This window comes from Uloborus diversus, chromosome 3 (assembly GCF_026930045.1).
Source record: "Uloborus diversus isolate 005 chromosome 3, Udiv.v.3.1, whole genome shotgun sequence".
Classification (NCBI taxonomy): domain Eukaryota; kingdom Metazoa; phylum Arthropoda; class Arachnida; order Araneae; family Uloboridae; genus Uloborus; species Uloborus diversus.
Genome location: NC_072733.1, coordinates 118,441,305 through 118,468,887, shown reverse-complemented (window position 1 = coordinate 118,468,887; position 27,583 = coordinate 118,441,305). Strand labels below are relative to the sequence as shown.

Here is a 27,583-nt window from a genome sequence, read left to right as displayed (position 1 = left end):
TTTTTTTTGTCATTTTTTGCACCATGTATTCATTTTTTGACTAATTGACACTTACTATTTCTGTTCAACTCACTTTCATTGTTTAGTATTACTTTGAAACAATAATTTAAAATGCTATTCAAATATTTTTAGAGATTATTTTCCCAGAATGACGTATAATGTGTCACGCAAATTTAAAATTTCAGTAAATTGATCAAAAAAAAAATCTTATTGTTTATGAAAAGTTACTCATTTGATATTAATAGTTCCTAAAAATTCATAGCTAATCAAAATTTCAAATTTTTCGCTTTATTTTTTTTTTTTCATATACATTTATAACCCCATGATGATATAATTTTCAACAAAATAACTCCTTATTGAAGTTTGGCGCACTTATTAGACCAGTTTTGGAAATTCCATATGTCTCCCAGCTAATTTTCTCTGGATTTCTCTCTTTTCAATTAATTTTAATATTTCATACTTTTTATCAATCTCAAGTTCAACTAACTTTCTTTTTGAAGCCATTTTATGTAAAACTATAACACAAAGAGCAACAAGTTGGACTCTCATAGTTCAAAAAGGCAGTTGAAAATGAAAATGTCCTATCTCTTAATCCCTTGCACCAAAAATACTGCAATGGAAGTAACTTTACTCTTTAGCACAATTCCATTGTTGCCAAAATATTGCAACTAGAAAAAAATACTTTGTTTTTCTATTGACACGTGTTTTCATTGAACATGGAGTACAAAAGTCAGTCTCAAATAAAGCACCAAAAGAAAAACAAGTTTGGAGAAAAAAAGGTTTCTTAGTAGTTTTTACATGTGGTTAAACTCAAAAGGAGGTTTAGTTATGCTGCTGTTTCATTTAGTTGGTTAAATGTTGGTCTGGCATCAAAAATATTCTTGGAAAGCTATAAAAAAATAATAATAAAACAATAATTTGCTAAATAAAATTTTAAAAAATAAATCAAGTGGTCAACTTACAAAGGGTATTTTACAATACTCCAAACCAAATTTGGTGTTCATTAGTGGTCAAGATAGACAGGTGGTCAAGATAGAGAGGTGGTCAAGTTACAGAGGTTTTCCTTCATTATATAAGATAGGACTAATTCCGTTCCTAACAAAAGCGGTCAACATAGACAGGTGGTCAACTTTACAGGTTTTACTGTATTGTGTTTGAATGCCTTGGCAAACTGTGGCAAGTGGATTACTCACTTAGACTTCCACGATTTCAACATGCAGTAAAATCTCAAAAGTCCGATGTAATACGGGCTCAGGCCACCTCAGATTACTGAAAACTCAAATTATCCCGAAAACAGTTATCCATTAAACTCGCGGGAACACACTAGCCCAGACTCACAGATTTTACAAGCATGTACTCCGTGCGAACTCTCAAGGTATTTGTCAGTATCATTTCTAACTTGGAATTATCTGGTACAAAGTCCCCAATTCTACTATACAAATACAAATACAAATACAAAAGTGACGACCAGCAACAGGCTCTGGGCCCAGCTAGACTGGTCCTAGTCAATTTACAATCCCCAGTGAAGATCAATGGCCCTCTTAAAACTGTCTACTCCTTTACTCATTACCACCTCTTTCGGTAAGCTATTCCAAGGTTCCACTACCCTGCTAAAATAATAATTTTTCCTAATATCCATGTTAGCCTGAGATTTAAATAGCTTAAAACAATGACCCCTTGTCCTGTTTTCAGTGCTAAACTTTAGCCCCGTAACATCTTTCGTTTTAATAAATTTAAACAGCTGAATCATGTCCCCTCGGTCTCTTCTTTGCTCAAGACTGTACATTTTTAGCCTTCTAAGCCTGGAATCATAATCTAAGTGGGAAAGTCCACTTATTAGCCTTGTAGCCCGCCTTTGAACCCTTTCCAATACATTAATGTCTTTCTTAAGATAAGGAGACCAAAACTGAACAGCATACTCCAAATGGGGTCTTACCAAACTTCTATATAAGGGCAGAAGAACTTCTTTAGATTTATTTGAAATAGATCTATTGATAAACCCAAGCATCTTATTGGCTTTGTTGCTAGCAATGCTGCACTGTTGGCTAAACTTTAAATCCTGACTTATTAGGACCCCCAGATCAGTAACTTTGTCTGCCTGACTAATGACTGAACCTTGCAAATAATAACTTGTAAATACTACCTATAACCTTGTAAATACTATACTACCAAAGGACCTATCAATGCAGACAGAAATATTGTCACAAATTGGTGACCTCAGCAATATATTGGCAAGCTTTTGACTGCCAATTTTCTTTGCTAACTTGGCGATGTGTTTCAAAATTTTTTTCTACAATTTTTTTTCACCTACGTTGCAAGGTATCTCCAAGTTGGCCTCAAAAATGAAGTGCCAGATGCTGTGAAGTGTGAGGGGTCAGTTACTATAATTTTTCTAAGTTATTGTGACATTTACTATCTACAATAATTGTTTTAGGTTATACAAAGATATTATATTATGTCTCAATTCACCTATTAGGCATCCCAGCTGAATATTAAATAGGATTTTATTAACTATTATATGGTATGTTTTTTTTTAAAATATCATATGGAAAAAAATCTACAATCTGTAGAAAATACATTTTCTACGTTTTCTCTAGAAAGTATTCTGTTTGTGTTCCGGCTCCAAGAAATCACAAATTACAAAATGACCAAATCTAATGGCTCAATTTCCTGAAAATGATTGTAGCCTTATTAATTATGCTGCTTAAACATATGTTTTTTTACCTAGCTTTTGACCAAAGAGTTGCTAGTTTTTTAGCATCAAAGTTAAAATGACCAATAACCGGATGGGGGCCAATAGTGGTTTTTTAAAATGTGTTATCATTATTATGAAATCTTTGTTCTATATGTACTGAATTTTCCGTATTTGTTTCCTTTTTTGAACTAATTCAAGCTCAAGTAGGCAAAATGAAAATTCCAAAAAAGACCAATGTGACCAAACTTCTTTTAAAGGGGATGAAAAAATGGACAAGGAAGGAAAAGAACAAATAGACAAAGAAAAGGACAAAGAAATAGGCAAGAAAGGGAATGAAATCATCAAGAAAAAAGGAGATAAAAAAATGGACAAGATAGGGGATGAAGAAATTGACAAGGAAGGGGATGAAGAAATTGACAAGGAAGAGGATGACCAATTTGACATTAGGTAAATATGTTCGTTATTGATATCATAGACTAGTATCTACTTGTTTTTTTTATCATGCTTATTCTTTGAGAGCTACCCAGTGACCGGAAGTTGCAATGCTACTGTAGTAGCTACTTTTTTTTATAGTTTGTTTTGTAGTACTCTACTTTTTAAATCAGTGTAGTGAGTAGTTCAATATAAAAAAATAGTTTGTAGCAATCCATAAACTACATTTGAATAAAGTTTTATAAGAATGAAATGAGGTTCAAACCAATCTGACTGGTGCAAATCTTATACAAGTAGTAAATCAGCAGATGCAATGAGAATTGAGACTCGTATAAATACAAGCTGACTTCAAACCTATCATTTTGATGCCATACCTTCTATCTGTTTGAAGCAAATAGTTTGTTTGACTTCTTATTTTTCATATTTTGCTTACACTATATGACCAAAAGTATTGGGGCACTTTCAAAAATTCACATTTTTACGGATTTCTCAGGAAATAAGAGACAAATTACTTTGTAACTTTTGTCACATTAATGGTATGTTCCAGCTGTCATTTTTCAATAAATGTTATATCACCCTTGCGTTTTGGGGATCAATAACAAATTGAAGAAAACAAATGTTCTTTGATCATCATTCATCGTAAATAGCCGAGAACAAGCTGTAAATTTCAGAAATTAGTTAGATTATTATGTACAATTATTTTACATACTTTTGAGAAAGTATCACTGATATTCACGAAGATATTAGTCACTCTCCTGAAATGTGAAATTTTGCAATCCTGAATTTTCAATTTTTGAACTTTTCAGGAAAGATGCAGTTTGGCATTTTTTTGAAAGACAAAATATGTACCTTTGTAAAACTACAATAGCTCATGAAACATGTACATTTATTTTGCAGATAATGATGCTTTATATTGTAAAAAGAACAAAAAGTGTCATTACCATTCAATGTTGAAAAACCATGTAGAAATCCCCCCCCCCCATTTTTTTTTTTTTTTTTTGGTGGTGGTTTAAGGTTTACAGTCAAGTACTAGCAATAGCCTGGCAGAAAATAAAAAACAAATACATCATTTTAAGTCTTTTAATAAATTAAAAATATTTTTGAGATTCTTGTTTTTTAAATATACTGAATGCATTACATCATTCATTTTCACTCGTTCAAATTAAGTCTTATAACCTAAAGTAAATATGCTTCCTAAAATACTAATAGAACTAACTAGCAATTCTGTAGCAAGGACGGTAATGACTCTGGAAGGATGGTAATGATCGTGGCAGGATGGAAATGACATATGTTAAAATAAAGTTAAGCAAACATACAGTAAAATTAATGTCAAAATGCTGTGTTTTTTCAAAACAGAATATTATGACGTCATTATTTATGTATTTATTTTTGCATTAAATACAGATGCTGCGAGTTTCTCTACCGAATCATGTTCCTCTTTTGCTAAATAAAAATATCTATGGGAAATGAGTATAGGAGGATCTTTAATAACACATAAAATCTCTTCTGTGGCTATCTGGTGCTTGTCCTCTTCTGTGGACCAATAAAATTACTTTTTGTTTTTGATCTGTGGATAAAGTAGATTCTCAAACTATTAAAATAACAATATAAAGTGGATTCTCAAACTACTTCTTTGGTTTGAATAAACAACATTTACATTAAGGTCTGAATTAGTTATCGTCCTATGACACATTACATTTAAAACCAATCAATTTAAGATGTAATGTACTTTACAAAATGATAGTTAACTGGGAACCATTGACCATTAAAAATAACAGCAACCCACTGCCCAACAGGTACTTATTATATAAGATAATTTGAAAAAAAAGTAAGTTTAATAAAATTATATATTTATAATATTAAAAACCATTCAATATACTGAATTTGAAGGTAATGTATGTAATTAAAAAAAACAAAGCAAATAATTTTATTCTATCCTCAGTCTGTCATTACCATCCAAGTTTTTATACTTTGTGCTGGATGGTAATGACATTTCACTTTATTTTACCTGGCATGAACTAAACTGTAGCTACCATTCTAAAAATTTTGCACATTTTGATCAAAGGTTTATCTAATGTAAGCAAATAAAAAACAAAAATAAATAATAATGTTTAAAATAACTATCAATGGGTACGAATGGTAATGACAGCAATAAAAAATTTTCTACTTAATTTGATATCTTCACATCTCAGCAAGATTCATGTAAATTTTTGCTTTACAAACAAACTTAAGGTGGCTGCTACTAAAACTGAATACTGTTTGGGTTAATAGTGCTACCAAGTTGTTATGAAAGAGTGTAAAAACTGTTGGGTGGTAATGATGCAAAATGTCAAGGACAAATTATAATTGTTCCGCAAAAATTTCAAAATTGCAATAAAACAAAAAAAAACTTTGTTTTGAATTTGATCATGTGAGGCAATTATGAAATTTTTTTTCAAGATATTTTTTAGTTTTATTTGCAGTATAGTTAGATCACAAAAGACAAACATTGAGTCGAGAGACAGTGGATGGTAATGACTTTTTAGTATATCTTTTTAGTCTCAACAAAAATAGATATTGTCTATCACTGTTAAATCTATGTTATTTTGTTTGGTAAGAAGGTGACAAATAAATAGTGTTAAAAAAATTTTTTTTAAATATATTTGTGAGGTTGCAGCGAGCATGGGACGGAAAATTCCACATTTCTAGAGCCCATATGAGCATTTCTTTCAAAACAAATTTTATTTGAAAGTTTTGGCTCATAATACGCAAAGTTTTAAATCAAAGCTTACCAAAATTTCAGAAAACTTGACAGCATACAAGAAAGGTATAATACTAAAATTTTAAATTAAAATGTTGAAAATTTGAAAAATTTTGGACATTTATAGCAATTAATTTTTCACTGTGCATGCATGAAAGATAGTAATTTATAACTTCCATAATCAAAAACCCAACTAGAATCCTCAACTCATGATAAAGTTCCAGTTGAATACCTTAAAAATTCAGAAAGTTATTAGTGATCTAATGAGCCAAATTTCAATAATTCTTGGATAGGCAAGGAATCATGAGGGTTTGCAAGTTTGCAACATTTGCTTGCAGTGTGATTTATGGTAAAAACAGATTATTTGCAAACAATCTCTCTTGATTCAATGCCCATCCAAGAGTTATTCAAATTCAGCTCTACTAGTGTTGGAAAAAAAAAGTACACTTTGATATGCAAGGAGTCAAGAAAACAAAAATAATTTTAACCATTAAGTGCCTGATCTAGGTCAAGGAAATATCCTGAAATAAACTTAAAATTATTAAAATTTTCAAAAATCATATTTAGTGCTCCTTTGCCAAGTGGAATATCACTAAGAATGAAAACAAATAACCAAACTCTTTCTTTCTTCCACCCTCCTCTATTATTGCTCTAAATGATGTTCTACCCTGTTTTAAAAAAAAATGCTATTTTTTATCTCCTTCGTAACTCTTTATTACTTCATTAAGAAAATTTTTTTTTAAAATCCTGTTTTATTCTCAACACCACGAATTTTAGTTTACTTATTTTAAAATAAGCATATTTGCCCTAGAAGATGTTTAAAAAAAATTTAAAAAAAAAAAAACAGTATTGAGTAATGCAACCATGATTAGGCCTTTTTGGGAAATATAGCAAAGTGCTTTGATTACTCAAAAATATAGATATCAACATGCATTTTTATAATCTTAAATATTGATCCATATATATTGCTGCTCTTGTTCAACAGTGAGACAGGGTAAAGACTGGGAGAAATGCATTTAAACCCTTTTTTTTACCTTTGCTGTAATATGAGAAATATACCAAGGAAAACAAAAAACGAGCATGAAAAAAACTAGAATTTCGCATTTTGTGATGTAGAAATAGATAAAGCATGACTTATTTTATGTATCTATACAGACATTTCAAAATCAAACTTTATGAGGATATCTTGTTCTTGAGAGGGATATGTGTATGTACAAATCTATGCTATCAAAATCTAACCTTATCTATCCATATATGGTCGCCTCAGAGCAACATTAGGATCTCTTATTATCTACTGGCTTAGATGTCTTACTATTGCTCTGAGAAAACGATATGTATGTATGTCCAGCTGAAGGTTGTCTCTGATTGACTATTGGGTTCACATTACCTTGGTCATGGTCACATGACAGTGATGACCAAATGTCAGCAGACCTGTTGACATTTGACAATTTCTCTCCAAATTTATCGCTAAAAATGTTGCTAACTTGTTGATATCTCCTAAATTTCTAGCCCCGTAAATTCCATAAAGATATGTCATCACTATGCAATGCTCGGAATCGCCACTGCAGTCGTCTAGAATTGAATTAATTTGTATTTTGGAAAAATGCAATAATACTTACTGTAATATTTTGTTTGAAAAATTCCTATAAATTTTTTTTAAAAATTCCCATATTTTCCTTAATTTTGAGCTTTCAGCTGAAAACAAATACTGAACAAAAGGGGAGAACAGTCTGACCTGCCTAGCAAGAGGGGACTCGCATCTTTTAATCTCTTCACCATTGTGATAATGAAAGGATAGAATTAGACTTTCTCACAGGGTCATCAGCGGTACCGTGGTACCCCATTGGCTCGTAGAAACAATCGTTAATTCAAAACTGCCACATTTTTTTAGGTTTTTATGTTTATTATTTATATTCTTCATAGTCTTTTAAATGCTTTTTTAGTCAGATTTTCTGAAAATTTGTAAACAAGCATCTGAAAACCTTCCTGAGTGTTATTTAATTCTCTCGGTAGTACAGTGGTGCCTCCATTTCTCAAGCTGTGCGCATGCCTATGAGAATAATCTTTTATGATGAATCACACTGAATGATTGTTAGCAAGTATTGCAAATTTGAAAATGACCCCTTACAATTTGTCACCTATCCAAGAATTTTTGAAATTCGGCTCATTAGATCACCGAAATCTTTCTAAATTTTAAAGATAATCAACAGCTAATTGCTTTGAATGTTCATATTTCAGCAAATTTTTATTTCAAATTTCAGTAGAATGATTCTCCTGTATGCTGTCAAGTTTTGTGAAAGATTGGTAAGCCAGGACAGGAATCCTTCATGCTCAATGTCCAGGGAAAATGGCTAAACAGCCTAACGTAAAGAGTTAGCTGCTCGCTACCTTGAAACAATAAGTAACAAAAAGTAATCCAATAGTCAAGTTCAGTAGTGAAACATCCGCTTATATCTGAAACAAATCAACATACTGATGCATGGTGGGACATAAAAGTCATTAGGCTTCTCCCATACATGGGCAGAACACGACAACCTACCATGGCTTAGAAATTGTACAAATCTGCATAAGCATCTGATACAGGTAACACCCTCTAACGAGCAAAAGCATGGGATCGCTGACTATGTCATATGTGTTTTGACTGAACGTAAATAAAGTTAAATGAATGGTAAGTCATGAGGACTGATAGTAGTAATCAGCGCTAAGGTTCTCAGACTTGGGTGCTGCCTCGACTGTGGAGAAGAGGTTGGGGTAATACTTTTGTATCATCTGCAACTCTCACTCTACAAATGACTTCAATCGAAGGGCCATATAAAAATTTTTCTTCTTTTATAAAAATTTCACAGCTGTTTGGCGTTGTGGTTAGCTTCAAGCACTTGGCCCGCATAAAATTTATATAAGTTTGCCACCGAGAAAGATACTAGAACCCATTTGCCAATATTTTCTGCTGGATTGGTAAAATCCCACTCCCTCTCAATCCAGTCATACTGGACCTGTGTTTTCTGATCTTCTGCCATCATTTCCGTGAGATAGTCTTCCATTTGGCCATCATCTTGTTCACTGGATGAGTTTCACTTATCATTTTCTGCTTCTGAACTTTCCTCTTCAATCCTTTTCTTTGAGATCTTTTCTTGTCACATTTAAGCTTTTTCTTCGCTGTTTGGTCTTTTTTTCCCCCCTTCAAACAGCATTTTCTGGCTTGTGAAGCTTTCATCAAATCATTTTATTTGGGTGTATCAGTAAGCATTCTTCATTTCTCCTGTCTTTCTCGTCTCAGGCACCCACTTACCCACCTGTTTTAGGTGCTCAAGGTACAAGCAAAATATATGACCAAGATACACGAAAGTGACTTAAAATATTTTTGAAGAAAGACCATAATGTTAACAAAAAGGAAGACCCGATCGCACATGATAAAGCCCACATTTCAAAGAATCGAAATAATCTAGCGCTGAACTAAAAAAAAACACCTCTCACTAAAAAACACAAGTGATTGGGGGAGAAACATTTACTTCCTACCACTTGTTTCTCATATCACTACATAAAACTGAAATGGCGACCGATGTAGCAACCAAAATACAGATGCAGTATTGCCACAACATGAGCATCAATTTCCCACGTTCACATGAATTTCACTTCCCATTTGACAGAGATAGCAGGGGTGCCCAAGGTACATAACCTTCCCCTATATAATATATATGTATATATATATATATATATATATATATATATATATATATAACCAAGCCCTGTGGCACGACAGCCAATGAGGGCCAAGGCCTATTGTGCCCAACTCAGTTTTCCTGACCAGGGGCTCTAGGGTGCAAGGTAGATGTTCCAGTTAGGTGGTCAGCCTAACGCAGAACCTCCAGTGTTAGATTCCCCAAGTTCAATTGGTACTCATTTTATCAACCTACTGAAGGGATAACCGGCTGAGTCAACCATGCCCAATCCGAGAATCGAACCCCGGGCCTGTGGCATGGAAGCCTGCAGCGCTACCACTGTGTCACTGGGCTTCATATATATAATAATGATGAGAAAAAGGAAAATACAAACAGCAATTTAATAGGAAAAGACAAAGAATGAATTCAGAGCTCATCAGCCATGGAGGATTCAATAAATATGGTCAAAAGAGGTATATGCAATACAGAGTAACAATGGGCAAAACGCATAGCATGTTAAACTATAAACAAAAAAATAATAATAATAAGCAAGAACTTAAAATTAAAAGCAGGGGGTTTGGCCTCGATTAATTAGGAAAAATGAGTTTCGATAATTAGCCATCCACGTGACAGTACCTGCCAATAACTTAAATTATCTTACCTTAAGATCCATTGAGAACAATACCCATCCAATATTTCACATAACAATATTCAATCCAATTATCAACGTAAAAGTCGAATTTAATTAAACAAGTCCATATCCGAAGAGATCAATCCAAGAACCATGCCAGTTGCCCGTTTCCCACGTGCAAAAGAAACATCCACATCTGTGATCCATTCAAATGGTTTGTTATGGTTGTATCATACATTTACACAATTAAACGATTTCAAGAGAAGCAAAATGTTCATCGAAGGCTATACTTGAGCAAATGTTTTTAACCAGATTTTTAGGGAAGTTGTCCTTAAAAAGTTTATTTTTGAGTACAGAAATTTTTTCATTAAAAGCGGAAATACAATCCTGTTTTGCAACACCATGAAGGAAGCATCATAGTTTGATGAAATACACAGTGGAGTGGTAATGGTACAAACAAACATTAAAAAGAGAGAGAAATTAGTATTTTGTGTGGCCACCACACGCCCCAATAAGAACTGCTACCCGACTCGGCATGGAGTGAAACATAGTTTAAATATCAGTCTGCGGAAGAGTGTTCCATATTGTTTGTATGCGCAACCAAAGTTCGTCTCTCGAAGCAACAGGACGATGATCACGAGCGAGTCTCCGCCCAACGAAATCCCACACATGTTCAATCAGTGACATATCCGGGGAATATGCACGCCAAGGAAGAAGCTGTACCGGCTGCGAATCAAGGTAAGATTTTGTTGGGGAGAATTTCTAATCTAATAATATCTCCCCAATGTTTCTTTGATACTAGCAGAGTGAGTTCGGAAATAAGAACTTGACAAACTATTTCTAACTTTCATGAAGTTTATTTAAACGATAATGTAAATAGTTAAAAACATGCTGTAAATGATAAAAATAAATATTAACAACATAATCTCTCCACATGCTACTTCTGCATGATATAACTAACAGTGCAACGCAAACTGCATGACTATTGACTAAAAACTTTGATGAAGTAGACCCATTGGGAAATAAGCTAAGTCCAGCTAATCATTTCTAATAAAGGGCGAACGGCACGAACAAGCAAGTTCGAATGCCGAACGAGCGACCGCCTACCACGACGAGAGATGATCAAAGAGAGAGGGCAAACTAAAGCCGCGAGCAGTTTAAATATCCCCCCGGGTCATTGGCTTATCCGAGTCACGTGAACGGACACATCACTGCTATCGTTAAGCACACGTGCCATCAGATTCCTTCTAGAAGCTTTCTATGACGTCATCCACAACGGAGTTCCCGCCAAAGGTGAACGAAAGTGAAACAAACATTCGGTCGATTCGACCAATGTGAATGAGTGCTGATAAGAATCTTTTACCCCAGTCATGCAGAATGATTCGTAATACATTATAAGTAAGGAAAAACATTCTTTTACTATTGGTGTTGTGAGGTGATGAGATAGGATTATTTACTGTTGTTATTAACAGGCATTTATGCCTAACAAGGCCCCCCCCTCTCATCATCTCACAATGAAAACATTCAAAAACATTCGACTTCATTTAGACATTAACACAATTTCCACATATTAATAACTATATGACAAAAACAATGAACAAATTTTTAAAATATAAACTTGACTCTATATTACGAACTTCCAATATAGATCTAGAATTTCAAAATTTGAGAAAAACACAACATACAATACACTTTGCTAAAAAAAATTCAAAAGTTCAAAGAACAATCATCTTGAAAAGTCCTTTTTTTTTTCATTATCTCTCTCACGTCGTAACTCATAGTACGTTTTCCACGAATTTTCACCAAAAGTTCGAAAACAAATTCTTGATCAAAGTCCTTTATAATTTTTTTTCAATCATTTTTCCGGTTTTATTTATAACAGTGACAGTAGGTTAATCTGAAATATAAAATAAAACCCCACAGTAACTGTTCGAATCAGCATATAAAATATCACAGTCTTGAAAATAGTATAGTATAAGCATATATTGAGAAATGCTTATAATGAAATGTAAATAAGCTCTTTTACTAACTATCCATTTCTCACTAAATCATTTCATTTACAAATAGATCACTAAAAATCTAAATCAAAAGAATGCTCCCCTTCTATACTTAAAGACTGTCTGATAATTTTAACTGATTAAAATTTCATTTTTACCAATTCAATTTTTTTTTATATAACATTTTTGCACCATAATATATTTAATGAAGGAAAATTACAAATTTTAACGGGAACTAGTGGTGTTTCCAATATTCAAAAATAGGGTCTCACAAAATGAAAAACAAATACACCCGCGATAGACCTTCATTCAACAATAAAATCCCTCTAGCCTAACTCCCGGGAAGACTCTGACAATTACATTTTCACTTTTAACGAGACGTAACAAAAAGCTGTTCGCAACCCGGTTGATAGGAAGAAAAAGCCACCGAAACATTCAGGTGGACAATTAAATTGTTAGAACTTGCAAAAACATTTCACAAAACATGATGCAAAGAAGAAAAATTTTAAAGTACATTAAACAATTTCCAAAAATATCTAAATTTTTTTTTTTTTAAATTATATTTGTACAAAAAAATTTGTCTATAAATCTTTGAATTTCTAATCGGGTGAGAGGTTTCGTAAATATGTCCGACATGTTATCTTTGCTTTTGACATATCTCACGTTAAAAAATATTTTTATGAACTAAATCCCGAATGAAAAACAATTTGATATCAATGTGTTTACTACGATGATTTTCGATAGGCGATTTAACAAAATCTAACGTAGCCTGATTATCCACATACAAAATAGATTTAATTTTACAACTTTTAACAATTTTTATTTTGATGCATTCGTCAATTATACGATCAAACCACATTAGTTCTTTGGCACATTCTGTCATGGCAATAAATTCAGCTTCCATCGTTGAAAGGCTAACGCTTCGTTCTTTGAACGTGCGCCATTCAATTGGAGCTTTATCAAGTAAAACAAGTTGACCGCCTAATGAGGTTCTATCATCTTTATTTGTGGCGAAATCAGCATCAGAAAAAGTTATAAGTTGAACATTTTCACGTTTTAAGTTTAATTTTAAATCTTTAGTATGGTAAACATATCCTAGTAATTTCAACAATCCATCCCAGTGTACAATTCCTGGGTTGCTTTGAAATTGGCTGAAAATGTTAACAGCATATGATATATCAGGAAGTGTTCTACTAGAAATAAATGATAAACACCCTAATAAACTCTTGTGTGGATATTTTGACATTTCGTCAATCTCAGCTGGAGTAGTAGGACAATTTGACTTTGAATAAGCACATCCTTTACTAATAGGTAAAGAAGAAATAGGAATTTTAAATTTACTAAATCTTTCATAAACTACACGAATGTATTCAGTTTGATGTAAATTTAAGCCATTTCCTTCATTTTCAAATTCTACACCTAGTAGCTTTTTAGTTTTACCTAAAATTTTAATTTCAACATGTTTTTGAAGTAAATTCAAAGCATCTTTAATATCCCTGTCCTTCTTACTGAATAACACAATGTCATCCACATATAAGAGTATAATCACATTATCAGTATAATAAACACAATTACATGATAAAAATTTATGAAAACCAATTTTAAGCAATATATTTTCAATTTCATAAAACCACAGACGACCGCTTTGGTGCAGGCCGTACATAGCTTTATTCAATTTGCACACATAATTTTCTTTTCCCTTTTCAATAAAACCTGGGGGTTGCTTCATATATATTATTTCATCAATAGGAGCATATAGGCACGCACTTTTAACGTCACATTGGATATGTAGCCAATTTTCTCTTGATACCAACAAAGAAAAGAAAAAGCGAATGGTACTAAAGCAGACTACTGGGCAGAAGGTTAGATCAAAATCTAGTCCCCTCACTTGATTAGTCCCCTGAGCGACTAGTCTACTTTTATAAACTTTACCATTTTCCCCTTTCTTTAAATTATAAACCCATCTACATCCAATAGGATTAACATTTTCCGGTAATTTGACTAAATTCCAAACATTTCTTTTACGCATAGTGCCTATTTCAATTTCCATTGATTTTTGCCATTCCCCCTTTTCATTAGATTTTAATGACTGTTTATATGTTCTAGGGATTTGAATTTCTGTGTCTAGTCAGGAAACATGAGTTAAAATTTTAGATTGATTTGAAACTTCACCCTGAAAATCATCATTGCCTTTAAAATTAAATAATTCCGGATCATACGCTATGTTTTCACGAAGACAATATTTTTGAACATCATTCAACGATCTTAATCTTTTGCTATTCCCCTTTTCAAAATAATATACGTCGTTTCTTGAACCATCAGGTCTAAAGACAAATTTCCGAATCCACCTAGCTTCCCGCATTGGTTTGCGACTAGAATCATCCCCCTCACTGTCTGAACTTTCCGCCCCCCCCCCCTTCAGAGCTACTTTCAACATCTAATTCTCTGAAGCGATTTCTTCCGAAGAATTCTTATCTTCTGCCTGAGGCGAAAGAGGCCAGAAAAGGGTATTTTCTTTTCCGCGTGATTCCTGCTCGGAAGTAAATTCGTCCTTGAAAAAGGAATTCTCTTTGAAAGATACGTTGATTGTTTCAATGACTTTATCTTTGTCTGGAAGATAAACGCGAAATCCTTTACGATTGAACGCGTATCCGATTAAAACGCCTTTTTCGGCTTTTAGGTTTAGTTTCTTTCTTAATTGTCGTGGGATACCGGCAAAACAAGTAGTTCCGAATGCTTTTAAATGTTTTACAGACGGTTTTCTTCCCCCGTAAAGTTCAAAAGGAGTCTTTTCTTGACTTGAATGACAAATCCTATTCCATGTGTGTACAAAATATAACATCGCGTCAGGCCAAAAACTGTTTGGCAAACCACTTTCTTTTAACAAAACGCGTGCACTATTTGTTACTGTCCGGTTAAAATTCTCAATTAATCCATTTTGCTCTGGTGTGTACACATTTGTGAGTTTATGATGTATACCCATATTCTGACAAAACCCGTCTAGTTCCTGATTTACAAATTCCGTCCCGTTATCAGATCTGATACTGACAACCTTTTTGCCGATAAATCTTTCGGCTCTCAGAATATGTTGTTTTTACAATTCCCGGAACCTGACTTTTCGACTTAATAGGATACAATGAACACCTTTTAGAATAGTCATCAATAATAGAAAGAAAATAATTTTCTCCGTTTCTACCTTCTACTTCACATTTTCCCCAAACATCCATATGCAATAATTGCAATGGCTGGGTACTTCTTACTCTATCAATTGACTTGAAACTAACACGCTTAAATTTTCCTAATTTACAAACATCACAGTTTAATTTAACATGTTTAAACTTAGGTAGGCCACGAACAGCTGAAAGATTACCAGTTTTACGAATACTTTCAGTGTTGACGTGTCCACAGCGTTTATGCCAAGTTTTAATGTCACTTTGACAGCATTCTATCGAAGGTTCTTTATTTACATGACTAGAACTAGGAGAATTTTTAAACTTTTTACAATTAACATTATAAACTCCATTATTGAGTTCAGCTTTAAAAATTAATCCCTGTTTGTCGGATACCTTCACGAAACCTCTCCCACCTTTAAATTTTGCACCACCCTGGTCAAACTTGGTGCCAGACAAAAGATTTCGTCTCAAACGGGGAGAATACATTACATCTTTGAGAATTACAGTTCTTTTACCGAACTTAACTTTGATTTCCCCTTTTCCCTCAATCGGGAAAGTTTGCTTTTTCACGGCAACAGCCATGTTTACATCATTTAGGGGTTCAAATGTCCTAAACCAGTTCTTATTTGAGCAACAGTGATTTGATGAGGCAGTGTCAAAAATAAATGTATTCCCTTTATCTTGGGTCTGACTAAGATTTGCCTCTGACAAGAAATACAAAGGATACTCACATCTGTTATTTGAAGGTCAAACAACAGATGTGAGTATCCTTGTTGGTTCCCATCTCAAACATTCCAATAACTTCATCTTCAGATGGGTCATCGAATTTGCAGCTTCCAAAAAAAAAATTTCAAAATTTCTGAAAAATATCGAAATGTACATCATCCAACGGTACATGTACTTTTGGCAGCAGTACAACCCTGCCTTTTTACAGATGCATGTACACTCTTTATCATTTCCTAGTCTTATCCAAAAATATTTTCACTAGGTCTGCACAGGAAAGGGACTGGGCCATAACCCGTGTTGGGGAGAATTTCTAATCTAATAATATCTCCCCAATGTTTCTTTGATACTAGCAGAGTGAGTTCGGAAATAAGAACTTGACAAACTATTTCTAACTTTCATGAAGTTTATTTAAACGATAATGTAAATAGTTAAAAACATGCTGTAAATGATAAAAATAAATATTAACAACATAATCTCTCCACATGCTACTTCTGCATGAGATAACTAACAGTGCAACGCAAACTGCATGACTATTGACTAAAAACTTTGATGAAGTAGACCCATTGGGAAATAAGCTAAGTCCAGCTAATCATTTATAATAAAGGGCGAACGGCACGAACAAGCAAGTTCGAATGCCGAACGAGCGACCGCCTACCACGACGAGAGATGATCAAAGAGAGAGGGCAAACTAAAGCCGCGAGCAGTTTAAATATCCCCCCGGGTCATTAGCATATCCGAGTCACGTGAACGGACACATCACTGCTATCGTTAAGCACACGTGCCATCAGATTCCTTCTAGAAGCTTTCTATGACGTCATCCACAACGGAGTTCCCGCCAAAGGTGAACGAAAGTGAAACAAACATTCGGTCGATTCGACCAATGTGAATGAGTGCTGATAAGAATCTTTTACCCCAGTCATGCAGAATGATTGGTAATACATTATAAGTAAGGAAAAACATTCTTTTACTATTGGTGTTGTGAGGTGATGAGATAGGATTATTTACTGTTGTTATTAACAGGCATTTATGCCTAACAGATTTGACAGTCCTGGCGACATGTGGACGGGCATTATCCTGCTGGAATACAGCCCCTGGCAAACCTTTCAGGAAAGGAATAGCTTGGGTCTGTAAAACTTGTTTATGTATCGGGTACTGTTTAAATTGTCCACAATTCATAGTAATTGTGATCATCCATGATATGCTATGCACCCTCGACCATAACTCTGGGCATTCCATAATGCTCTCTGGAATGTGCCGTTCACTGGCATAGCGCGTGACACGAATTCAGCCATCATGATGCCATAAATTGAAGCGGGATTCATCAGAAAAGACGACCTGCTCCCAATCATGGCAGCAGCTCCTATGCCAATCCTGCCCCAGCTCCTATGCACATTGGGCAAATTGTTGCCGCAGGCGACAATGGTTTTGCGTGAGGGGAATCCTTTATAAAGGAATCCTTCGCGTAGCCCACGCTGCAGCAGACCTCTCCAAATTGATGAAGCACACAATAAAACATCTGTAGCTGTTGATCACTGTGTTGCCAATTGTCTAGAAGAAGCTGCAATCCGTCAGCGCCATACGCAACATGCGTCTGTCATCGCGAGATGACGTCACATTTCGGGGTCCACTCCCGGATTTCCAAACTGTCCGACCCTCCATCCACTTCTTCCAAACAGGCATGATTGTGCTGCTGTTACCCTGTTCATGAGTGGCTACTGCACAGTAAGACAATCCAGCTTCATGAAGGCCGACGATTCTGCCCCATTCAAACTCCGAAATTTGCTCAAATTTCGCTTTCTTTCGTCGAAGAGGCATAGTAAAGATTCGGTTAACATTTACTCTAGCATGTAACTGCTGATAATCATACATGCCTTGCTACAGCCATCTATTTATAGTCGGTTCGATCCGCCATTCAGAGGGTGCTGCTCAGCATACGCATGCGCTACTGATCTGCAATTCTAATCATTTGCATATCATGCCCTATTTTATATTTCCTGCAATTTTCAGCTCACTCGCGTAAGTCCTTCGTGGTGTTGCAATTTTCACAAACAGGAGTGTAGTATTGCAAATTCTTTTTATTCTGATAGCTTGTGAAACAATGATGCCAAATAAAAACCTTTTTACTTAAGCAGGATGAAAAATCTTGTAGGCTGTTGACTTTGGAATTAAATTCACGCCTTTTATCAATTTCACTTTTTTTTCGTAAAATTTTTTTAAAACTTGTTATTTGGCTTGTATTCTTTTTATATTTACTTGGCTTTATAGTTTTGCTGTGTTAGGCTTTTGGTATGGTCTTATCAATATTTTTCACTTTCATTATAATATATATATATATATATATATATATATATATATATATATATATATATTTATATACACACAGGGTGTTCCGTTTTAACCTGCAAGACCTTTATTTTCGCAACCGTTAGTCCTAGATGTATACTTCCAATTGCAAAAATGTTCAAAATCAGATGCACAGTTAAGATATTGAACGTTTGGAGTCAAAAAATACAAAACTTTTTATATGGACACCAGGTCCCCTAACTTATATTTAGGGAACTAATCTCCATTGAAAAATAATTCCAACACATAAAAAATTGAAATTAGTACGACCAATATTCACCCAGATATGAAATGCCGCATTTTGTGACTTACACCAATTTTCACTCACTGTCAATTGCACCTTTTGGGGGAAAATATAGCTGTTTACTAATGCTTAAAATTATATGTGTGCATAAAGTGTCATTTTTCGAAGTTTTGCAGTGTGGTTTTGTATATCAGGGCATAACATTTGCATTTATTTTTGAATAGCAATGAAAAATATAAAAACCTTGTTTTCTTACTTTGACGACCTGTCATTCTTCTGAAAGGGCAATAAGTTTCAATCAAGTCAATTCAATAACTTTTTGATTTTTCATCTGCAAAGATTATTTGTAAATGTTTTTCGGTTTATGACCTTGATTTCTGGGAAACTTGCTATATTTGGAAAAATTCTCATTCTCTTGTCAATGATTTTTCCAGCACTCCATTTTTTCTTGATATTTGGAAGCAATTTCTATAATTGCCGTTTCTGGTTTCTTCCTTGTCTCTCATTTTTTTTTGTCTCCTGGCTTCTGATTGGTTGTCTCTCCCACTTGCTCTGAGCTCAGGGTTGACATGCTGATTAGGATTAGCTGATTGGCTGTTTGTTGTCTTGTGTCCTGAATTCCTATTGGTTGGCCCTCTTTGGTATAAATGCTGGTGTCCAATTGGTTGTTGTCAGTTCTCTTGCGACTTTCTGTTGTGTTGGTGAGCTTTTTGCACTGATGAAGAGGCTCCATTGTAGCCTTGAAATAGCTATGTGCTGTATTTTCTTCAAAATTTGTGCTTTATTTATGTTTCACGGTTACGGTTTTTTCACTTTAATCTAGTTTCAATCTCATCTTCTATATGGTCCTTTAAAACTTTGAACTGGAATATCTCTTTCAATTTTGGTCGCACAAATTTCAAGTTTTTTGTGGCAGTAATAGTTTTTAATGGAAATTATTTCTCTAAATAGTAGTAAGGGGACCTAAAGCCCGTATGAAAAGTTGTTTTGTACTTTTTGACGCATTTTTATTTTTGCTTCAAAGTTTCAACATCTTAACCCTGCATCTTATTTTGAACTTTTTTGCAATTGGAAGTATACATCTACGACTAATGGTTGCAAAAATAAAGGTCTTGCAGGTTAAGACGGAACACCCTGTGTATATATATATATACACACACTGATGAACCAAAACATTATGACCACCCAGTCAATAATGCGTTGTGCCACCTTTGGCCTGCAAAACAGCTGTGACTCGCCTTGCCATTTATGCCACAAGCTCTTGGTAGACGTCTGGAGATTGTACCAAATATTATTGCAGCGGTCACACAAAGTTGAGATACCATGGCATTATGATGTTTTAGCTCTGAGTTGGCTTTCCATGAAATCCCAAATGCTCTCTATAGGATTTAAATTCGGTGAATTTGGTGGCCAGGGCATTAATATGAATTCTTCATCATGCTGCTGGAACCATTCTAGCCATGTGACATGGTATGTTGTCCTGCTGGAAGATGCCATTTCCTGTAGGGAAGACCGACGCCATGTACGGGTGCACCTGATCTGCCACAATCTTCAGATAGTCTACAGACCTTCATGGTATGTTCAACCGCAACTAAGGATCCCAGAACCTGCCAGGAAAAAGTCTTCCAAACAATAATACTGCCACAACCAGCTTGTTTATGACCAACGCTACAAGATGGGAGCAACTATTCGCCAGAAAGAGGGCGAACCCTAACATGACTATCCACGTGATGAACGAAAAATCGCAAAAAATCGAAAAGCCAGCCATTCTCTTCCAGTCGTCCAAGGATCAGTGTCCAAGTTTTCAGGGCCACTGGCGTAGTTGACGTTGTTGATTGGTCAATAGAGGGGACATCTGCTGCGCAGTCCTATATCCAACAGGGTCCATTGAACTGTGTGTTTGGAAACACTTCCACTCGCACCTGCATTGTATTGAGCTGTCAGTTGATCAGCTGTCTGCCTCCTATTTTGTCTTATCAAGCGCTTTAGTCTTCGACGACCCTTATCTTTGATGACACGTCGAACATCTTTACGCCTACTGTTGGTTTCACCGCCCTTTTTCCACTTTGCAGAAGGGCTAACAATGTCAAATCATAAGCAACTTACCGGTCTTGCAGTTTCTGAGATACTCGTTTCGAGTCTTCAGGCAATCACAATCTGCCCTCCATCAAATTTGCTAAAACTGTTACTTTTTCCCATAGCTCGCAAAAGAAAGTGCTCAAATGAAGCCTGACCTTCTCCAGCCCCAATTACATACCAACTCCACTTCATCACATGGTCTCCACGTCATCCAGACAAGTTTTTTCGAAAAAGTTAGGGGTGTTCATAATGTTTTGGCTCTTCAGTGTATATGAGGCAGTCAGAAGCTGAGTGTAAGTGGCAAAATTAAAAATTTGGAGGTAACCAGTATGAATAGTCGGAGAACCTCTCCTATGTCTTGGGGAAAGAGATAGTACTAGTAGCCCTGGCAGGTGCTGCTGTTTAGAAAAATGCAGCATGATTTAGGGGGAGAAAATCAATAAAAGTCTACCCAGGATGTTATTTTTAAACATGTTTTACTCAAAACTTGAAATTGTCTACTTACATCCCTTTGCTTCTCACTGCCACATAGATTTTGTGCATTTGAACCTTTAAATGTAATCAAGGTACTTTTACTTCACTTTATCTTATTTTTTAAATAATTAATTTTTTCTCATTTTTGTTTCAGTTCCTCATATAATCTTCTATATACTGAGCTAGCCCCACTTTACCTCACCATGGGGAAAAGTGGGACTAACGAAACGTGATATTTGAAATGTGTCAGAGAGAAAGCAATGAAACAAAATTAAATGGTTCTGCTTTTGTGCCTTATCTATATTGATTCATTGTATATAAAATGCGTCAAAAATTTAATTAAAATACATTTAATAGTCTGTTTTAGAGTCTCTTAAAAGAAAAAAAAGTTTGATTTTAGACCTATTTTCCCCCACCTGACCCTATTTTTCTGGAGCTCAGCTGATTATATTTTACATTATAAATCAAAGTAACTATTGGAAATGTTTGCCAAACAGTTTGTGTCAAATAAATCCTATTTTATCTCCTATAATTTTAATAAAACTTAGCAAAAGAGTTTTTTTTTTTTTTTCTTTTTTTCTAGTAAATTAAAATAGTGCAATAAAATTTTGTTTTTATGTTAAATACATGTTCAATTTATGATTTTTGTTCATTTCCAATCTTTTGTATAATAACAATGGCATAATATTTTCTTTAAAAGATTAATCATATGTCTCCAAAGTTTTGATAGTACACTTTTTTGAAACTTAACTTTTTTCTTTAAGGAGCAAATTCCGTGTGTATCTGGTCCCTGAAGATAAGTAAGATGATTTGTATGTATTAATTTGTGTATGTGTATATTTGTTCCATTGCGATTTCCATTACTCTTTTTATTGTTGTATTATTTTTAAGGAAAGCACTGTATGCTAAGCCCATGCAGTGGAAGGTACCTATCGTTACACTGAAATGTCAGTTTCTTCTACCTTTTCTGTAGAAAATCTTAAGTTATTTTTAAAGAATTACTTAAGGAAAAAAAGTCTTTTCACATTTCAGGTTTTTATTTATTAACTATGTTGCCAAAAGCTGTCTTTGCTGAATATTGAACATAAATGTGCACCTATGCTGGGACATAAGGAGAAATTTTGAAGGGTTATTTATTCCATATCAACCCAAGAAGGCTGAAAGCTGACCATTTTAAATTTTCATGAAAATTTTAGGAATATTTTTCTTTGATATCTTAATTTTATTAATAATTTTGTAATAAATTAATCATTCATAATTGATGAGTATCATATTTTGGTACTAATTTTTGCACCTGTAGTAAGTACCACTTCATAATATTTATAAAGGAAGGAAAAGGTTCTACTGTATGAGTTGCATTCGAATTCAAACAATTTAAATGCAGTATTAATAATAAAGAAAACTGGAATGTAGTTTAACCAGATTGAATGAGGCTGTGCATTAGGGTGGATCGAAAAAAATGAAATTTCGAATCTTAATTTGGAATACCCACCAAAAGCTGTGCATGTGTAAGAACAATACACATGTAAATTATCATCAAGTTTGAACAACTCCTTGAGGGTCCTACCAAGGCTTGAATTTCTCCAAAAATAGGAAAAAAGGTCAATTTTCCAAAATTTTTATGAAAATAATAAGGTTCAAAATTTTTGTTCTAATACCATTAAAATGTTTCCATTTAACACGCTTTTCATATATCTTCAAAATTATTTACATTATTTGCAGTATTAGGTTTGCACACAAGTTCGTAAAAATTCATGAAATTTCCAAAAACTGACTTTTTTTAAGTCTTTTTGCACATTGCAATATTTCCGTTTCTTTTTTTTTTTTTTGCAATGACTGTGCAGAATGCAGTTTTAAATGGAAATGAAATTATACTTTATTATATTAACAGCCCAGCACCAACGACAAGGAGCGTAATTGCTTCAAACTGGACCAGTGGTGAATTGTCGCACCTGTCTAGCAATTTACCTATTGGTGCTGCAAAAATTCACATGGACCAGCAGTTTCACCATCAAGTAATGTGAACAGGTAACGCAAAGGCTGCTCGTATTCAGTTCGCAGATTAACCATGGGACAGGATGTCCAATTTTATTCTCTATGGCCGCAATTGCACCGGTTTTTTTTCTGGTTTTCGTGGCCGTGCCATCACAGCCAAAAGCTAAAATATCTTTAAAGCTTAAACAAATTTTCAGTTCAAAAATCACATTACTGTCGCGACATATTTTCCCATTCCAGAAGTTGGTGTTACATGAACCAAATAAAGAGAATTGGATTTTTCAACCATGGATTCCTTGCTTATGGTTCTTCTATGGTATCTGTCTCCAACCATTTCTTTTTGTAATTATTTTTCTTTACGGCTATCGAAAAATGTACTTTTCAAACCCTTTCATTTCTAGTTTGCAGCTTTTGAACAGAAGCACGTACTTCGTCTGTGACACCTGTGACACTTTTCTCGCTGTCTTCGAATTTTATTCCTATCAACGACTTTAGAGCGATCATTATTTGACACAGTACCAAAATCCTGTAATGTTTCTGAAGCAATATTGCACATCTGTCAGAAATGCCGTACTGGTAGCACACTCTTGATAGCGTTGGCAGAGAAAGCCTCATTTGTTCCACTTTCGAAGTGACATCAACACCAAAAAATGTTGATGGCTCTGTTGGCGGGAGTATAGCCGTTGCAAATTTTTCTTCTTCTGGAATTGAAACAAAACATTGCTGTTCCTCATCAGTGTGATTACAGCATCTCGTTACATAAATGAAAATCTGAAAAAAATATTGATCCTTTCATTCAACGAAATGCCTATTTTTGCCACCCGGAAAATATTTCCTTAGCAGTGATCACTGATGAACGAAGTACATCAGAGAATTGGCTTTGCAAAGATTTTGAAGGCCAGACAAATGGCTTCTGTTCATGAAGAAATAAGAGAATTCTATTATTCAAGGATTAACTTTGATGCATCAGACTACTCTGATGTTATCAACCGGCAAGAATGTGCAATAACTGCCACCCGTTCTCCTATTTTAGCTGGCATATCTAATGAAAGTCTTCAACAATACATTGAAAACACCAATGCCAATTTTGCGTTTGTTATTGTTTTTTTAGTTAGTACAACTAAATCATTTTCATAGTTTATTTCTAATGTAAAATGAATAATAAATTTATACTTAATGCATGTGGCTCGGCAGCTGAAAAAGGTAGAATGGAACTCGAAATGCAGTCACCTGTTTTTAGTGGATGCTGGGCTGTTAATGTAATAAAGTTTAACTTCACTTCCATTTAAAACTGCATTCTGTATAGGCTTTGTAAAAAAAGAAAACTGGACTTTAAAAGAAGAAATATTGCAATGTGCAGAAAAGCTTTAAAAAAGTCAGTTTTTGGTTAATTTCGCAAAACTTAACGGCTTATGTGCGAACTTAATGGTGCAAGGACTAAATAATTATGAAGATACATGAAAAGAGTGTTCAAAGGAAGCATTTTATCCGTATTATAACAAAAATTTTAAACACTAGTATTTTCATTAAAATTTTGGAAAATTGACCTTTTTTTCTATTTTTGGAGAAATTCAAGCCTTGGTAGGACCCTCAAAGAGTTGTTCAAACTTGATAATATTTTACAGGTGTGTTGTACTTACACGTGCACAGCTTTTGGCAGGTATTCCAAATTAAGATTCAAAATTTCGTCTTTTCAATCCACCCTACTGTGCATGCAACAAGGAAGACTTTGGAAGTTTTTTTTTTTACATTTTCCCCTTTACATAACCTAGCATTTCATTTTTCTGGATTTCCTTTCATTTTCTTGTCTAAATTCAAATCTTTCGAGTTCTTCAATTAAAAAGTTTAAAAAAAAATTTTTTCCTTGCAAATAAAATTTCTGTTTTCGCCCTTGTTGCAGGCATAGCCTATTTTAAATTCAAAAATTTAAATATTGATCTAAAATTTGGAAAAACCAAACAAACTAAAGTTGACATGTTTCAGAATTTTGCTGTAAGTACTATTAATAGGGGTAAACCTTCCTTCTCAATCTCACTCTGTCACAGAGTTAGTTGCCTATGAGCAATTTCTAGTCAGATTTATCACCTTCTTTACATCATCATTTCCAATTTCAATAAAATTTAACATTAAGGACACACAGGACAAGAGAAGTAATCCAGCCAGTTTTTAGATTTCTATTTTAAAAATTGTTCAAAATAAATGCTTATAAAAGAACTGAAAATTGCGGGGAGGAAAAGTGTTTTCTTACAACTTCTGTTCTGTGTGTTAACTGCAACTTCTCTCTTAATAATGAATGAAAATTCAAAAACTATTGTAAAGCAAAAAAATATAGCTTTGTATGATATATTACATGACCTTCTTGTGACAGATTTAAGCTTCAAAGTGATTCACTGTAACTTATGACCTTGAAAATCTCAAAACATGCTCCCTGGAAAATTTTTCAAAAAAAAAAAATTATTACTCAAACACTATTCTTCCACTGTACCAAAAATTAGGCTTTTGCCATAACGTTAACATATTTTCTGCATATTTTTTTACATTATTTCTGTTACAATATTATTATTTTAATTTAAATTGTTCATGGTTTTTTTTTACGGTGCCAGCCCAATTTTCGGTATTTTGGAAGAATAGTGCAATAAAATATATTGTTTAAAAATTTTCTGATGGCGCATATTTTGAGATACTTAACAGGGTTTGTATGGGTCATGGAAACCCTGGAAAGTCAATTAACAAATTTCAGACCTGAAAAAGTCATGGAAAATTATTATTTTTATCAAAAGTCATGGAAATTAAAGTCATGGGAAAATGTTGTGGACAGTAATAAAGTAACAGTAGCTAAAAATAGCATTAGAAATCTTGAGGGATTCAACAGTATTGTTAGTAAAAGCTATTGATACTCAAAAATTTAATGATCCCAAAAACAAATCTGAGTTTAGGAATCCTATTGCATTTGCTTCTGTAACAGCAGCCCTTTTTTTTTTTTAGTAATAAGATTTTACTGCTGGGACATCACTAATTTTTAATTCACCATTATTTTCAGCACTTTTTGTTTGTTATATTATGTAGTAGTGAACTTCTTTTTTTTTTGTTGCAACACCCACTCAAAAAGTGTAATTCAATTGTATCCAAGTTTATTTCACCCACTCGTAAAAAAAAAAAGCATTACGTTTATCAGAGTTTATCTTAATTTGTTGAAGGCTTTAGAAAATAAAGACTTTAGTCAGGCGATACATAGAAATAATTCACAAAAGTTTGACATTAAATAGTACTATTCTCTTTGTGTAACATTGTCATGAAAAAGTCTTGGAAAAGTTTTTTTTATCCAAATTCAGTATGAACCCTGATTCAAGGTCAAAAGTCATGGTGAATGATTTTGAAACTTAAATCCGTCATAAGAAAGTTGTGTAATATATCAATAGAAAGCTCTATTTTTTTAGCTTTACTATGGTTTTTGAATTTTCACTCTCTTGTAATTAGGAGAGAAGTTAGTCATTTGTAAGAACACACTTTTCATTTTTCCCCTGCATATTTTGAGTTTTTAAATAATTTTCTGTTGAATAATTTTCAAAACAGAAACATAAAATTTGGCAGAATTACTTATCTTATCATATGTGTCCTTCATGCCAAATTTTATTGAAACTGAAAATGATGAGGTCTAGAAGGTAAGTGATCTGTCATGGAATTGCTCATGAGCAACTAGCCCCACAAGGGAGTAAGATTGTGAAGGATGGTTTGCCTTTCAGAAGATAGTACTTTCAGAAAAATCCTGAAACACATAAAAGTTACTTTGTTTGGTTAATTTTCAAACATTATTTAAGTTTTTGTAATTAAAATTTAAGATAAAACAATATATTGTACTCTAATGCCTGAAATCTGCAATACAGTGAAACCTCCCTTGACGGACACTCCTGAATAACAGACACCTCTAATTAACGGACATTTTTGCAAGTCCCAGTCCCTCAATATAGACCATTCCATGTAATTCACTCTGAATAACGGACACTCCGAATAACCGACAGTTATTTCACAAAAAATTTCCCTTGCGATCGTTGCACTTCCGATTTCTTTTCTTTTCACAGAATATCTTAGTAACTGCTTGCCTTACAAAGCTTTTCATCCTCCCCCCCCCCCCCCCCGTCATTTCCTTATCACTTTTTCTTGAAATTAAAAGGGTGGTAATGGGCAGAGGCAGTGATTGGAGCTTAAAATTTGGGAGCGGAAAAAGAACTAAAAGACATGGTACTTTTTGCGGGCAGCAAAATATGAAAGAGAAAAAAAAAGTCATTATTTTGTTACGGCTAGTTTTGAGAGTATTGAAGCAGATGAATTTTGTACACAGTAACTATTCAAAAGTTAAGATAAAAAAGAGAAACTGGGCGCTTTTTGTAACTGGGG

At 34.0% G+C, this 27,583-nt stretch overlaps 1 protein-coding gene across 1 annotated transcript in view; it reads left to right on the top strand.

Moving 5' to 3' along the window:
• Positions 1-27,583, top strand: part of LOC129218916 (uncharacterized) — a 179,146-nt gene that overhangs the window by 143,682 nt on the left and 7,881 nt on the right. Inside the window, exons 7-8 of the mRNA XM_054853236.1 lie at positions 2,953-3,142; positions 21,958-21,993. Coding sequence (XP_054709211.1) covers positions 2,953-3,142; positions 21,958-21,993 — 226 coding nt within the window. The remainder of the gene's footprint in view (positions 1-2,952; positions 3,143-21,957; positions 21,994-27,583) is intronic.